A 17,099-nucleotide genomic window follows, 5' to 3' on the forward strand; every position below is an offset into this window, starting at 1 on the left:
TACATATGATGTGATGTGATGTGAATGTACGTCGCGTTGTACAGTATGTTGAGATGAAGGCGCCAGAATTGAACTGATAGAATGCACGATACTATGATTTTTCTTCAAAAGCAGATCGTGGAGACATTTTAATCATCCACGATCAAAAACCGCGTGAGACGCACACCCCTAGTTGGAAGTTTAAGTTGCTGGCGCTCATGCTTCGTTCACGGTCGTCACGTGCGCATAGGAAACACGCCACCATATCGGCAAGGCTCATCGGCAGAAATATTCATATCGGCCGATGCCGATGATGGTCATTTTAAGCTTTTATCGGCCGATACCGATGTTGTCCCGATATCATCGTGCATCCCTATTTTAAATGCTACAAGTGAATTTAGGCGTCATGCACAGTATAAAAAATATTCATTTTGAGATTTGCTACATTTAATAGTGTTCTTAAATTATTAGTGAACTTTCAAAGATGAACTATGCGTGAGCATTATAGGTGACAGCACAGGTAATCTAAATGTAAAAATGGAGGAAATGAGCATGCATTGCACAATAAATATAAAATATTGACAGATAATGATTTAAAAAACACCAATATCACCAGATAATTGATAAGGTACTGCTATATCATGCATCCCTAACATTAACTAATTATCTAACAATGATTATATACATTTTTAGGTGAACTATACTTTGAAAAAGTAGCCTACTGTTGAAACCTGTTTGAGACCTGAAGCCGTGGCTGTTTTTAATCAGATACTGCATATTAAGTTGTTGTCTGAATGAGCAGCGATGCAGCTATCATAAGTTTCTGACACAGCCGTGTTCTCTCATTCTTACTACCGTCAGAAATGCAAAGCCATCTGCAATGATTGCGTGGACTGCTAGAGATCTAATGTAAATGCACTGCAGTGCCACTTACCTATACTGTAGATAGAAACATTTGAAGTTGTTGCATTTGTCAAACAGGGACATTCGGAGAGCATATACTGTAATACTCCTATTGTGTTGACAGAAGGTTATTTTGTGTGCACGTGTACTGTACGTCTAACCCTCCCTGAGGGAATAGGAGAAACATGTTCATTGACCTTATTCCTCTGACCTTCAAATGAGATAGAAAGAGCATTTCTTCAGCTTCACAGTATGATCTAATGCTTAACGCTTTCATTTTATTCTGGTATGAAAACGTACATTTTTTTCCAGAGTTTTATATGTATCTGCAGGTGTATTATACATGAATTGATTCTCAGAGTAAGATTGATTTTCATGTTTGTGCAATGCATAACCTGAGACAGTGAAACTGCAGATAAATATCAAAACAGATATCTAGAGTTAGCACTTAACTTCTGGACTTATAGAGGCCTCTAATGGTTTTTGTAATTCTTTTTCAGATATGCTGTGCTATACATGGCTAAAAAATCATTATAACACAACCCTTGAGGTTGCTGCTGTAAATTAACATGGAATCATCAGTGCATATACAAATTGTGTTGCCCAATTCACCAACATTTTAAATAATTAATAATATTTTAAATAATGCATCAGTGGTATGATATCATTGTCACAGCAACAACACAAAAAAACAATGTGTTAATCCTTAAAGGGGTCATATAATGCCATTTTTGTACAAGCTAATATGATTCTTTAGGGTCTAAATTAAAAGTTTGTAATATACTTTAATTAAAAATTCTCATTAGTATTGTAAGAAAAGACTTATTTTACCTGGTCAAAAACAGCTCTGTTTTCAGCACGCCGTTTCAGTGCATATGACTTTAAATGATAATGAGCTTTGCTCACCCCGCCTCTCTGTTCTGTGCATACACCGTTTGTAACACAATAACACAATAACCATAACGCGTTGTTCAGTATAAACGTGGAATTATGAATTATATTGAGAACGTCATACATAGAAAACATGCCGTAATGTACCCTGACTGAGTGTAAACCTTAGACGCATTCATTGTGAAGCGTGCAGCTAGCGATTTGCAAAGATTAATATATTAATATAAAGTTTAATAAAACGTTTCACTCACTTCCGTTCTTCTGGAGGTTCAGCAGGAACACGAATATCTGGTACCGATCCTTTTTAGCAAAGCTTCTTAGCAAATCCAGCTTTATACTGACCCTCGTTTATAAAGCAGTCTGGTGTGTGAAATGATTCGTGCAAACATGAAAGCATTGACGTTGCACGTGTGGAATATTCCCTTCGAAAACAAAACTCAGCCATTGCGTCTTCAGCGGTTCGGATTCAGGAACATTAAAATGACTGTGTTCGTTATTACACCCAAGAACAGAACACCACAATGGCTTAGACGCCATTCTGCTCATAGACAGTGCTCCGGCACATCAACAATGACCGCGCCGGTCCGGTCCGCGCCGCGCAGACTATGATTGACAGCTACCTCATGTGCGAGGGCGGGTCTGTGTTGAAACGCTCCCGTCAATCAACAATCGTGGGAGGGGCGTCCGTTTTATTGACGTCACAAAAACGAACGGCTCGATTTGAGGCAGGGGAAAACATATAAGGAGATTAAAACAAAACCACTGGATGGATTTTTATCATTATATGATATTTGTGTACAGGCACTGCCAACACACATTTCAGTACAATCAACTTGTAAAAGTGCATGTACCATTATATGACCCCTTTAAATTATAGACTAAAATTACAGTTTGTGATTATTTTTTATTTTTTTTAGCTTTCATAGTGGTGCACAGTAGGAATGTAGGCATACTTGGAATAATTTGATGAGATGATATTGACATCTATGATTTCAAACTTTGATTGAAATTGTTGAGATCTCTTCTGGAGATTACTGGGGACTTTTTCCTCAGAAGAAACATCTTAGAAGAAAGGGTCAGCATTTGATGTTATTGCGGTGTAGGAGAAACATTTGAGATTACAGAGATGTTTTGTGATTTTTTTTTTACAGTTATTAGTATTGTGGAGAGAGAAGAGTATTTTATGTTGTAGAGAGCATAAAATGGTCCTATTCATGAGTCTGTCTTTGGTGTGTCTGACTCTGCTTTGAGCTGGTTTAAGTCTTATTTCTCAGATCGCAAACAATTGGTTGTGTTAGGTGGCTGCAGATCTGAGGTTACCATGGTAAAATTTGGTGTTCCTCAGGGTTCAATTTTGGGTCCCTTACTTTTCACTCTTTATATTTTTCCTCTTGGCCAACTCTTGAGGTCTTTAGGTCTTGATTTTCATTTTTATGCGGACGACACCCAGATATATGTTCACTCAAAATCTGATGTAAATGTGGCCGTATCACATCTCTCTAACTGTATCACAGTTATTAAAAATTGGATGTCTGGAAATTTTTTATGTTTAAATAGTGACAAGACCGAGGTGATGCTTATTGGTTCGCCTCACCAGTTACGCAGAGTGCAACCTGTAGCGTTACATGTGGATGGCTCTGTAATCCAGTTCCAATCTAAATAAAAAAACTTGGGAGTAATTTTCGATTCTAATTTAACTTTCGATCTTCACGTACGTAATACTGTTAAAGTTTTTTTTTTTCATCTTAGAAATATATCCAGATTACGGCCCATGCTGTCTTTTCCTGTAGCTGAAAAATTAATTAAAGGTGACCTATAATTCAAAATTGAATTTACCTTGGTATAGTCAAATAACAAGAGTTCAGTGCATGGACATGACATAGAGTGAATCTCAAACTGGACTGTTTTCGCGTTCTCATTTAATTCACGTTTATGAAAAACACCCCTGAAAAACGGTCGGTTCTCCACACAATACCGACTGTGACGCAATAGTCGGGATCATTAATATGTACGCCTCCAAATATTTGCATAATGCCAGCCCTCAATGCCAGGCGGAACTGCGCAGCCGAAGCATGGCAGTTGCTCAGTGTGGATGTACACATGAACACAAAAGTATTTTTTAGTTCCTTCATCTGAGCCTCTGAAGAAAAAATGGGTTAATTTTATTTTCTCTGGAAATTTCCAAACATTTCACCGAGTGTTTCCTCAACTTGGGCCAATACAGAGCTGGCCTCGGATCGAGCTACCAAGCAACACTTTCTGATGTGTAATTGTTCAAGTTCAGACAGGTAATCTTTCTCTCAAAATCGTTCAATACTGTTTATGCATCAGTAAGTCAAGCCAGTGACTAAAATATCAGCTTCACATCGTTTCTTTTAGTAGGATGAAAATAATCGTATTTAAATTGTGAACAAATTATATACAGAAAGCGATCAAAGAACAATCTTTCCACACAGCGCGAGTTTATCTGGACACTTGCCAAACTCGTTATGAAATCAATGACGCACGTTACTGCACAACGAAGCTCTTACTGTATTTACATCATCGTGTTTGCATTGGTGAAAGCAGAGAGAGTGCAGAAACTGCTTTGCAATGATAAGATCTTCATTCTCGCGATCAACACTGTCATCTGCTCAATGCTCATCACGGCAACATTTTATGTGATGGGAATAGATCTAAATACTTTAAAAACATCTCACGATTCGTTAATCTCGATAGCTGTTATAGTAAAAACGTATAATAGCAGTAGTAAAAGTATTCGGGAGAGAGTTTCACATGTAATGCGTTGCTATTTCATATGCAAGCATGTCAGCCAATCACAGCAGTGGCCGCGGTTACACTGAATCCCACAGCAGACACGCCCCTTCAAACAGAGTGTTCAAATCAGAGGCTAAAAGCAGGCTAGGAAAAATGCCATTTATTTCTAAATTATGAATATTTTTTATCTAAAAAACATACTAACATTATAAGGGTAACCCAGGAAACATTATAAAATAAAAATAAAAAAACATTCTAGGGCACCTTTAATACTCTGTTTTTTTCAAGAATTGATTACTGCAATGCCTTGTTAGCAGGAGCATCAAAATCTATTTTGAATAAACTTCAGTGGGTACAAAACTCTGCCGCACGACGTATTCTGACTAGAACAAGACAAAGGGATCATATAACACCTATTTTAGAGACCTTGCATTGGTTACCTGTTAAATTTCGCGTTGATTTTAAAATTCTTATGTTGACGTACAAGGCATGGAATGGACTCGCTCCTCAATATCTCGCCGAGCTTTTAATGCCTTACATTCCGACACGTAATCTTCGCTCCGCCGATGCTGGTCTCTTAGTCGTTCCGGTAACGAACCGGAAAACAATGGGTGATAGGGCGTTCTCTTCAGTTGCCCCAAAGTTATGGAACTCCTTGCCTTCCGAAATAAGGACTGTACCATCTTTGAAAAGGTTTAAATCATCCCTTAAAACGTATTATTTTACGGACGCATTTGGATAAAGGTGATATTGGTGGTTGTTAATGAGATGTATCTTATGGTTTTGTCTATGTCTTGATATTTATTTTTAAATTTGTTTTTAGGTTTGTAATTTTGTGCGAAATACTTGTTTGTATTTTGCGACCATGTCTTTTTTTTATGTGTTTTCTTATTTCCGCTTATGTAAAGCGCTCTGAGAATAATACAAAATAGTTATTATTATTATATCTTTGTTATGTTATGTTATTGAGCCGGTGATCGTGAATATATGTTGAGTGAAGATTTGAAGAGGAGAAGCACATCTTTTAGAGCATGTTGCGACTATTTGCATGCAGTAGTGCTGGTTGCTGTCTCAGTTAATCTCTGATTATTCAAGTGATTCATTAACCTCGTAGTGGTTTTGAACACCTGCTACAGTTAAATGCCTGGGAATTTATGTAACTTGTCCACAATAAGCCACGGGTCTATAAAAATAGACGTTGGTTTCCATGGCTCTCTGACTTAGACATTTATCTCTGTACATTGTGGCTAAAAATGGTGAATGACTTAATATACCAATTACATAATCTCCATCTAGATTTAATGGATAAAAAATTATCTGAATGCGACCTGAAAGGGATTGAACAATGATCATTTCATGTAGCTTAATGAGTGATCAATCTGTGCTTGAGGCTTATACCGATCTAAGAAAGAAATCATGGCTAAACATATTCAGAATTGAACTTTGCATTCTTCATCTAGTTGGTCTGAGATCTAGTTTGATTTCTAATTAATTGCAGCTTGTTAAGCATCAAATCCAGTCATCATTTACTGTCTGCAAAATTTACAAGCAATATTGTGTAATAATATCATAAACAACATTTAATTAGTAAGTTAAGTATGCATGGATGTTTTGGATCAAACTGGGTTTGTTCTTGTATGTGGTGGTCATTAGCTGCTCCAAGCTGGTTTACCGGCTACCATGTTCCTTTAACCAGCTTGACCACCTTAAGCTTGTATAATCAGATGGAAACCTGTTCCTGATCCAAGCACTAACTTGCATCAGCTATGATGACCAGCTAGTTAATAAAGTTATCAAGAAATCTGTGAATTAAATATATATATATTTTAAATGTTTTTTTTAAACAAGTCTCTCATGTTCACCAATTTACTTAATCAAAACACAGTAAAAACAGTAATATTGTAAAATTAGTATTACAGTATTATTTCATTTGTTTTGGTTAAATTTATTATTTAAAATAACAGTTAACATATTTTAAAAAGTAAATTAAAAGCAGTCTCTCAAAGCTGAATTTTCAGCATCATTACTCCTAGTCTTCAGTGACACATGATCATCATTCAGAAATCATAATATGCTGATTTGCTGCTCAAGAAACATTTATTATTATCAATGTCAATTATTAAAACAGTTGTTGCTTAATTTTTGTCGAAATACTTTTTTTTAAGGATTCATTGGATATGAATAGGAAGTTCACTAGAACGGCATTTATTTGAACAGCTCTTTAAAATTATTGTTGGACTGCATCACAGACATTAAGGGTGTATTCACACCAGGAAAGTCCGATAGTTCACTTGCTTTGGTCCGGACCAAATAATAATAATAATTTTTATTTTTTTGGTACGGTTCGCTTTCACACTGCTCTTTTTGCAAGTGAACCAAAATTTGTAAACAAAACCACACGTGTGATAAGGTCGTCCATTCATTGGACAAGGATTCTCAAGTAGGGAAATCAGGAAGTGCAAAAAAGGCTCAGCATGGAGATATTTCGTACTGCAATATTTGTTATTTTACTAATTTTGTGTTATTCTGTACAAACGCAATATGAAGAAACTGCGCAGAAGACGGATAAGGTATAAAGTTTTCATTCATGTTCACACATTCAAATAATGAGATTCTTATTGTATATACTGCCAACAAGTGCTGTCAATGTTAACGCTTGCGATTAAGTTTGTCCAGTTTAACGCAGCATCATCCTTGTATTGTAACTTTCGTTACATTATATGAACTGCAAAAGCTTTTTTTTGCATCTATGCGCGATTAGACTAAAGAGAACGCTCTGTATGTGAATGTCCTGAATGATGCACAAACTCATTCATTCATTCCATTCCAATGATGCACACACGGCGCGCAGAAAGACGCGCAACAGTATCGTGTGGCCAGACAGCGCGCCGGAATGGAATTCTCTTTCGCACTTGAACTAAAAAGTGTTCGTTCATCTTCGGAATACAGTTTAAGATATTTTAGATTTAGTCCGAGAGCTTTCTGTCCCTCCATTGAAACTGTACGGTATACTGTCCTTGTCCAGAAAGGAAATAAAGACATCATCAAAGTAGTCCATGTGACATCAGTGGGTTAGTTAGAATGTTTTGAAGCATCGAAAATACATTTTGGTCCAAAAATAACAAAAACTACGACTTTATTCAGGATTGTATTCTCTTCTGGTTCTGTTGTCAATCCGCGTTCAGTGACGCTGCTGACGTGTTATCTGGTGCGCCCGAGCTTCGTTTACAGTCTGAGGGAGACGCACGCTGTAAACAAAACAATCTTCGCAAACATGTCTAAGGATTTCCACACAGAGGAAGACTTGCATTTTTTTGCCCAGCCATATTTATTTGAACCCGAATACACGGACGCACCAGATACACGTCAGCAGCGTCTTACGTCATCAGCGTCACTGCGGACTCGTGAACGCGGATCCACAACAGAACCGGAAGACAATACAATGCTGAATAAAGTCGTAGTTTTTGTTATTTTTGGACCAAAATGTATTTTCGATGCTTCAAAACATTCTAACTAACCCACTGATGTCACATGGACTACTTTGATGATGTCTTTATTTCCTTTCTAGACAAGGACAGTATATCGTGTATACATTTTCAATGGAGGGACAGAAAGCTCTCGGACTAAATCTAAAATATCTTAAACTGTGTTCCGAAGATGAACGGAGGTCTTACGGGCTTGGAACGACATGAGGGTGAGTCATCAATGACATAATTTTCATTTTTGGGTGAACTAACCCTTTAAAAATAGGGGAGATCGGGCCTTTTCAGTTGCGGCCCCTAAACTATGGAATAATTTACCATTGTCTGTGAGGCTGGCCCCAACACCTCTCCGCTTTTAAATCTAGTCTTAAAACATATTTCTTTTCTTTGGCTTTTACTTCAGTTTGAGAGCTGTGTTTTTGTCTTCTTGTTGCCATTTTATTTCTGTTGTTTGTTTATGACTTTGGATGTATAGCACTTCGGTCAACTTCTGTTGTTTTAAATGTGCTCTAGAAATAAACTTGATTTTGACTTTGACTATCAAGCCTGACAGTCAAACAGTAGGTTGTGATTTGCTGGCATGCGCCCTCAATGTTAATGTGAATGTAATGCCAATGCCCTCCTGACTAAATCGTGAACAAGGAAATTACTGGAGTCTAGTGATAACAGTGGGATCACACTGTGGCTCTGGGGTAAAGCAAATGAAATGATATATGTGTGCCAATCCCTTGCATATAAAAATCATCATAACTGACAGAATTTTTGTACACAGTCAAATGTAAGATAAAAAAATGTATATAGTAGATCAAACAACTGCAAATATTAAATAATGGATATATTTTGTGTGAATGATTCAATTTCTACAAGTCTCATTTAAACTAAATGCAGATTATTCAGATCCTTCAGAATATATATTTTTTCCACGAGTGACAATCATTAATATTTTAAAAAGAACTTTGAAGAAGGTTATGAAACTTTTTTTTTTCACCCACTTTCTTCATGCATTAAACATACCTAGGTATAATTCAGAGAGTTGTCATTAATATTGAAAATGTAAAACCTTGTATATTTCAATAGTATTATGAAAAAGCAGCGCTTACCAACCACCAGCAAGTACGTCCCCGCACCATAATCAACAGCAGGAGACAGTTTAGAGGTGTATCGATCCATTCCAGCTTCTCGGTCTGAATTGTCTGCGAACATCCTGGGGTTTTCAATTTCATCTCCATTTCGCCAGAAAAAACACTCCAATTTGACCTCCTGTAATCATAATCATTAGCACCGCACTCTTAATTTCTCCCCCACCTTTTCAGAGTAATCCCTCTTCATACATGGACGACCACACAAACTCATTCACTCGTGTGCCACTTGAGCTTGCATAAGAATCATAGAGACCCATCCTGTTGATTAGGATTGCAACTCACCCTGGTGTGACAACGTGACAGTCTGTAGCGTCCAAACTGTCCACCTCATTTCAATCAAATTCTTCAGTATAGCAAGATAATGCAAAGGAAATGTGTCAAGATTGAATTCTGGGATGTGTCACTATTGCAAACTTATCACAAAGGGGCATCTGTCGCACCCTTTTATATATTGCAGAATATATGAGCATGAAACTCGTTGTTATGTAAGTGCATTTTAGCTATACCTTGGTTCCCTCAACAAAAACCCAATAAGATTTTTTTCATTGGCTTTTGGAAAATGTGACATTTTGCTCATCAAAATAATCTTGACAAATGAACACTACTTGAATTTTGAAGCCTAAATGCATTTGCCGAGACGTAAAAATCTAAAGTTACGCCATAACACATTGCAAGAGTGTGAGTATAAAGGCTATGAAAGTGGACTAGCAAGTACAGTAGTTTACCTGTTCAGTGTTATGACGTTTAATGTCCCCGACAACCTCTCTAGTCCCATTTTTAGCTAGTGACTTTTTCAAGGCACATAACTTAAAATCGCATACGTAATGTTGTAATGTTACCATATGGTCACTCCGGGTTTTGCCCCTGTTCTTTGTTCTGGGTTTTCATTTTGTTCAATGACTTCAATCTGAAACTGTAATGCAGAGCATGCAAAAATAACAATAATGACAATAAGATCGTATAACTCGTAGGGTATTACTGATGTATTTGAATAAAACATGGAAATATCTTGAGCTTGTGTTCACCACAGACCTTATTTCAGACATTTAATCAAAAACCCATTCAAAAAACCCATTGACTTTGGGATGATGAAACCGTAAGTTATGTAGGATCATTGGGTTATAGGCATGAGTTTGTCATGGGTTATCGCTCCCTGCCATAAGAGTCACTCACTGAATTTTATTGCACCTAGATTTTTGTTATTTTTTTTTTTTACCTTACCATTGATCTTTCACACTCTATTCCAAGCACTGCTTTTCTTCATTATCAGCGGTAATTTCCAGAGGTGTGACTTTAGTATTCAACAATCAATACCACCAACTATTAAAGCATCATGCTATTTTAAGGGTTCTTCATGCTCTCACTGAAGGACAGTCTTACAGTTACCTTTATATCTGACCTTTAAGTCAACAGAAATCAAATCTGCCTTATTCATATTCATATTCGTGTTTGCGACATCTTATCATAATTCCACTGATGCACACAAAAGATCTATTCATTTAAAAGATTCAAAAGAGTGGCTTGAGTTTGTTCACTTTCATTCGCCTCTGTTATTCATGTCTATCATTTTCATGTTCATAATTTGAAGGACATTTTGCCCTTTTTGGATGTGGTTCCTGATGGCTTTCAGCGGGTTGAAATCTTTATTTTGTTCATGGGCAATGTCTAATTTTTCCTGAGGAGGTCAGACTGTGCGTTATCACTGGCATTGAAAGCAAATTACCGTTATGGCGAATAGTGGTGAATAGGTTTTCAACTTTTTCACTGTCCCTGTTCTTGCAGGAAGTTCTTTTAGTGTGCCAAAATGGATAAAAGTGCAGCTCTTGTAAAATTTAGTGTTTTGCTTTGATTAATGGTTGTCTAGAAAACTCTTCTCAAACAAAGTGACAACACAAATTGGGAGCAGGCCTGTGATGGTTGGTCAAAACCTATTTCATGCTATATTAATATGTAATATAGGCTATTTCTTTAAAGATGTGTGCGACTGTGTGTGTGTGAATATGCATGTGCACACACACACACACACACATATGTTGTGTTTTCATTTTTTGTGGGGACATTCATAGACGATATATGATATATGCACAGCACAATTCTGTCAAATAAGCTACTTAAAATTATAATGAGACCATTATCATTGTGTGCTTGGGACATGGCTTGCTTTTAATGGTGAGACTTTTGCTTTTGTGATCAGGCTCTCAAAATTATATAAAAATTTGGATTTAGATGGCCTGATGGCAGATGAGGCAAGAGGAATGTCAGCGAGGCAGCTCAATAGATTTTGGTACAGGTCTCATTTCCCAGAAATATCTAGGCATTATGAATTTGCTTTGAATGGCTCAGCCAAGGTCCATGAAGAAACTAAAGAATCTTTGTGATTAGTCAGTGTTACAACTCAATGAAAGCACAATTTTAATCATTTGCAAGACTTTGAGTCACTGGACTGTGGCTTTGAATTGCATTTTTTTTGTCCATGGCTCTCTGCTCTATAACATTGAATAAGAGATTCAGGTCTTCAGTGATATGGTCTTGCACAGTTGTAAACACACAAACCTCAGTTGATCAAGTATTTACCTTTACTGTTCTACAGCATAAAGACTTTTCTCAACAGCCCCAGTCAATTGATTGTGGTCTTTTAACCAGTAAACATTTTTATATGGCCTGTGTTGTGATCAATAGAGCCGATGAGTGCCGGGACTTTTGCCAGGCTTGATTTGTAGATGCATTTGTGACTTAGTTCAGCACGGTGTTGGAACAGATTAAACGATGCTAAACAGATTCTGAGCTATGGCAGCTGTGGACGTTTGGATCTCGCTGTCACAACCTTCAGTTTCTTTAAGCACGGTTTTATTTTAAAGCTGTCAGCTTCAAACTTAGTGAGATTCTAAGAGCGTAATAGTAGACTCTTAAAGTGTTCGTTCACTGAGCTAAAATTTTTACTAATCATTAGAATGGATCAATATTACATTGTTTAAATGAATACCTTTTTCGCTGACTGTGATTTTGTACATTTCTGAAATAGGCCTACATAACTTAGTTACCTCTGATAACAGATCAATCTAAATTGTAATGTGGACTCTGTAAATTGTAATGTGGCATTTTCTGTAAAGCTGTGATTATATTCTGGAAATAATGATTATGTCGGCTAAACATCGTGATGTCTGTCAGCCATCACGAAGGACGATGATATCGTCCATCGGCCCAACCCTAGTAAGAATACTAATGCAATGGCATGAACAGATACATAAATAGTAAGGCTAGCTAAACGACTGGAATGATCTTGAAAACATATTGCAGGAGGCAGAGAAAAACAGCCACATGAGGTAGCTAGCATCTCCCTTATGTGGTAAATAAAGTTATGCTAGCTTATTTAGCATCTAACTTATCAGCATTGCTACTAGATGAATACATTTGTATGTGATATTTGCAATTTAAACATTTAATAAGTATATTTCCCCATAATATCATCAAAACTTACTTCACTTTGTTTAGTCCACAGGCTCAAATGTGTGCCTTCAATAGTCTTGTGCTTTGGGCTTCTGTACATGTGATAGAGGCATGCACAGTGCCAGTAGGGGGTGTGGTCTCAACAGCCATGCAGTAAGCAGTGTTCTATGTGCATGTGATTGAGGAATGGCATGGATATTCAAGTGTATTTGAATGGCATCTGTTTGTTTTAGTCAAGATTATGCTAAAATATACTTTCCTCAACTATATTTAAGTTCCCTATGAAGAGCCAACCCCTTAACTTTGAAAATTCCCACTTTATTCCTGTTTATTCCCATAAATTCATGTTAATTCCCTTAAATTCCCATTAATTCCCATGGAAAGTTTCCATCTTTGAAAATTCCCAGAATTTTGCAACCCTAGTCAAAAGTTTGGAATATTTAAAAATATTTTTGAAAGAAGTCTCTTATGCTCACCAAGACTACATTTATTTGACAAAAAAAAAATCCAGTAAAACAGTAATATTGTGAAATATTATTACAATTTAAAAGAACTATTTGATTTCCTTCAGAAATCATTCTAATATGCTGATTTTTGTGCTTAATTATTAAAAAATTAAATACTTATTTTCAGTGTTTAAAAAAGTTTTTTGCTGCTTAATAATTTTGTGGAAACTGCGATGGATTTTTCTTTCAGCATTGATAATAATAAATGTTTCTTGAGTAGTAAATCAGCATATTTGAATGATTTTTGAAGGATCATGTGACACTGAAGACTGCTGAAAATTCAGCTTCACATCACAGGAATAAATTGTATTTTAAAATACATTCAAATAGAAAAATAGTTCTTTTAAATTGTATTAATATTTCACAATATTACTTTTTTTTTTTTTTTTTACTGAATTCTTTTACTTCTTTCAAAAACATTTAAAAAATCTGAACTTTTTCAAACTTTTAAGTGTATTCATGATTAAATAGAGGAGGCTGACTTGCAGAAATGCAGTTTCTCTTCCAGCGAGTCCCTCAAGGTTATTTTCATGCGTTTTTCTTTAAAGTCAGACCATAAGCTCCCCAGACGTTTCTTAAATGATTTACAACCTTTCCTTTCAGTCCCATAAACAACTCAGCCTACATTAATAACTAAAATATCTAATTAATTTAACAAGACCCAAAAAGAGCATCTTTGACTCATCATATCCAGCCTGCTGAGAATCATTACGAACTGCACAGAAGAAGCATTCATAGTGACATCAAGTTGTTTGGCTATCCTGTGAAACCTTTTTTTTTATATATGCCAGATCTGTCTGTGTGTTTTAGATGTCTTTCATATTATGTATGAGGTCGGGCAGAGCACAGCTGTAAGAGTCTTATGCTGTCAGTCCAATTGCTGTGCTGTCGAGCACAGGATTTACAGGCTGTCAGGGGAGACAGGTCTCCTGTTAGCTTCACGTACACTGAGATGGTGGGTTAGAAGACCTAAGAGAGTCACAAACAAACAGAGTAGCTAGAATACAAGTATAATAAATACAGTAGTAAACACCTAGTGACTAAACAACAGCAAACAGCTGCCATGGAAGCGAGTGAACAAGGTGTCACGGTTGGGAAGGTTAGAATGGCCCCTGCTGGCGGATGCCGTAACTACACCATCTTTTTTTCTTTTTTGTCCATAATACACTAAGATTTCATTATAATATAGTATAAAGTTGACCAGTTTCATAAATGAAGCATCCAGTTCCAATTAGACAGAGCATTCATTTTGCTGTATGTTTAATGGGGACTTTGCTTTAATCTGCTTTAAATCTTTTAATTGTGTTCATGTTTTAATCAGGAGGAAACATTAAAGGAGAAAGTTTTTAATGTAAAAAAAACAGAAACAAAGGTGCATGCATTTTCCGTAAGAAAATTGGTTTGGTTATATTTTTTGTATGATTTATAAACTTTTTCTTTCTTTCTTTCTTTCTTTCTTTCTTTCTTTCTTTCTTTCTTTCTTTCTTTCTTTCTTTCTTTCTTTCTTTCTTTCTTTCTTTCTTTCTTTGACAATTACAGCTTACCATCTGTTCATCAAAGAATTCTGAAACATCAGAAATGTTTCTTGAGCATCAAATCAGCATATTAGAATGATTTCTGAAGGATCATGTGACACTGAAGACTGGAGTAATGATGCTGAAAATTCAGCTTTGATCACAGGAATAAATTAGATTTATATATTCTAATAGAAAACATTTATTTTAAATTGTAATAATATTTCACAATATTACTGTTTCTTACTGTATTTTCAATTAAATAAATGCAGCCTTGGTGAGCAGAAGAGACTTCTTTAAAAAATCTTACAGATCCCAAACTTTTGAACAGTATATTAAATATAACTGGTTAAATGATTTTTACTTTACATGTTTCTTTTTTTCAGCTTCAGGCTCAAACTATTTGAAGTCTTTACCAAGAGAGAGCAGTATTGCACAACCAAATGGAGAAAGATTCCATGATTTACTTTATAAAAACTCTACATTCAAGTTTCTTCAAGGCTACATATAACAAACCAGCAAACCATTGCAGGTCAGAGAGGCTTGAATTGGGTCTATACAATGATTGGTTATTCTGATAAAAACATATCTCTGAAAATGATTCTCTGTGAGATGAAACACCATTCTTTGGCACAGTGGGTTTAGTTTTAGTAATATGTTCCTGAAGACCGTGTCCATGTTTGAAGTGTGTGCCAAAGGCTACTACTCAGTCCAGTGGCAGCTCTGGGCAGCCTGCTTCACTTGTGAACCCTATTGCAAAACTGTCCAGTCATGGAAAACTGAAACCTTCAATCAGCATATGCCTGTGAGTTAATGAAGGGGGAACAGTCCTTTGTCAAAGTTTTTAAGAAGAGGCTGAGATTATGCTAAGTCTGTGGCTGAAACCCTTGTTGGTTTTTCCTCCGTGGAGTTTGGGTGGTCCAGCAAAAGTGCTGCTGGGCTCAGTGTCTTGGCACAGGTAGCAAAGGGCTTGAATGACCGAAAACAGTCTCCACGACTATGTAATACAACTTACCCCACTAATTGTGGGTGTTTCAGCAATTAAATTACAGATGATATGTTTTTTATAAGCTCTTGCCAGGGACAATCATGACTGGTAAGAAGTTTAAAGCAGGAGGAAAAATTTAAATCACAAGCTGACGAGGTCCTATTTTTCCAAATGTATTTAGTGTGTTTAATGTATATATTTCCAGTCATATCATGCTTCATGTCACGGATGATTTAAAATTGGATAAGGAATAATTCACCCCAAAATTCGATCCGGTTTGACTTTCCTTCTGTGGAACACAAAATAAGATGTTTTTAAGAATCCCTGAGCTGCTCATTTCTATACAATAAATGCAAATAGTGTGATATATAAAACTGTAGTGATGTTTTTTTTTTTTTTTTTTGTCCTTTGTTGTGTGACAGGAGCATGGATATCTGCAAAAATGTTATTCTGTGTCCCATGGAAGAAAGAAAGTTGAGGTGAGATATTCCTTTTTAGTCATCAAAAATGTGAAAAGAATAACAAAAAAGTAATATAAAATATCTTTATTGGCAGTTGCCAATTTTAAAAGTATTAAATGTTTATATATGGTAATCCTAAAAATGTGTTTACTAGGATTACAGTATCAAATTTTGGGTGATTGGGACACTTTTTGCCATTGAGATGACCCAATCAACCATACATTCACCCTATTTAAATTTCATGACTTGTCTTTGCTGCAACAACCTTGTGTGTTTCACTGCAAGGACCCTAGACATGTTGAATTTATGCTGTATGTATAACCAGCTACACACAATCTTTAATTTGCCACCCAGCTAGGTTATGAAAATAATGTATATTTTAGTTCCAGCCTGGACTAATAGGAAACCTTTGGCCCCAAAAATGTCAAATAGTAACTGAATCCTTGTTGGCCGTTTATTAATGGTGGCGTTCCACAAACACAGGCCTCGGCTTGTTCCAGGTCCTCGTATGTGTCCACACTGTGAGTGTACAGTATAAACAGCTTGTAGAAAATTAGGAGTATTGAATTCCAATGAAATGAAACCACAAATGGGTGCTCTACAGTGTGCAAGAGATGAAAGTCCTAATTAGGACTACTTACTAGATGGTGTCTCGCAGAAATTGCTGTGAAATTGGGCCTGGTCACAAGACCAAATGAACAGTAATTGCATTTCCTGTCAGCCTTTGAATCTTGACACACTTACAAACCAAATAGAGATTTCCTTCTCTCCACCCCATTCAGAGGAAAGTCCAGTGGAGTTGAGCATCGAGTGTGACAGAAAATTGAGAAAATATGTCAACCTACACCCAATTTCTAAACTGTTTACGACAAATACTGGCTTCACAGTCACTCAACTGGCACCCCAAAATCAACACCTAGAAATCGCAGTGGAGACTGTTGTAACCTATTTTCTTTAAATGGCTGAAATATTTGTTACAAAAAATTGGAAAATTTACAAAAAAGCTAAATAGTAAATTACATAATTAGT

The 17,099-nt window shown here is 36.3% G+C and overlaps 1 protein-coding gene across 1 annotated transcript in view; it reads right to left on the bottom strand.

Annotated features, from left to right (window-relative positions):
• Window positions 1-9,215, bottom strand: part of opn8a (opsin 8, group member a) — a 29,785-nt gene extending 20,570 nt beyond the window's left edge. Inside the window, exon 1 of the mRNA XM_056269217.1 lies at window positions 9,113-9,215. Within this exon, the coding sequence (XP_056125192.1) occupies window positions 9,113-9,215 (103 nt within the window). The remainder of the gene's footprint in view (window positions 1-9,112) is intronic.
• Window positions 9,216-17,099: the final 7,884 nt, after the last annotated feature.

Source organism: Rhinichthys klamathensis, unplaced genomic scaffold, assembly GCF_029890125.1.
Source record: "Rhinichthys klamathensis goyatoka isolate OS25496 unplaced genomic scaffold, OSU_Roscu_1.1 h1tg000281l_1, whole genome shotgun sequence".
NCBI classification, from domain to species: domain Eukaryota; kingdom Metazoa; phylum Chordata; class Actinopteri; order Cypriniformes; family Leuciscidae; genus Rhinichthys; species Rhinichthys klamathensis.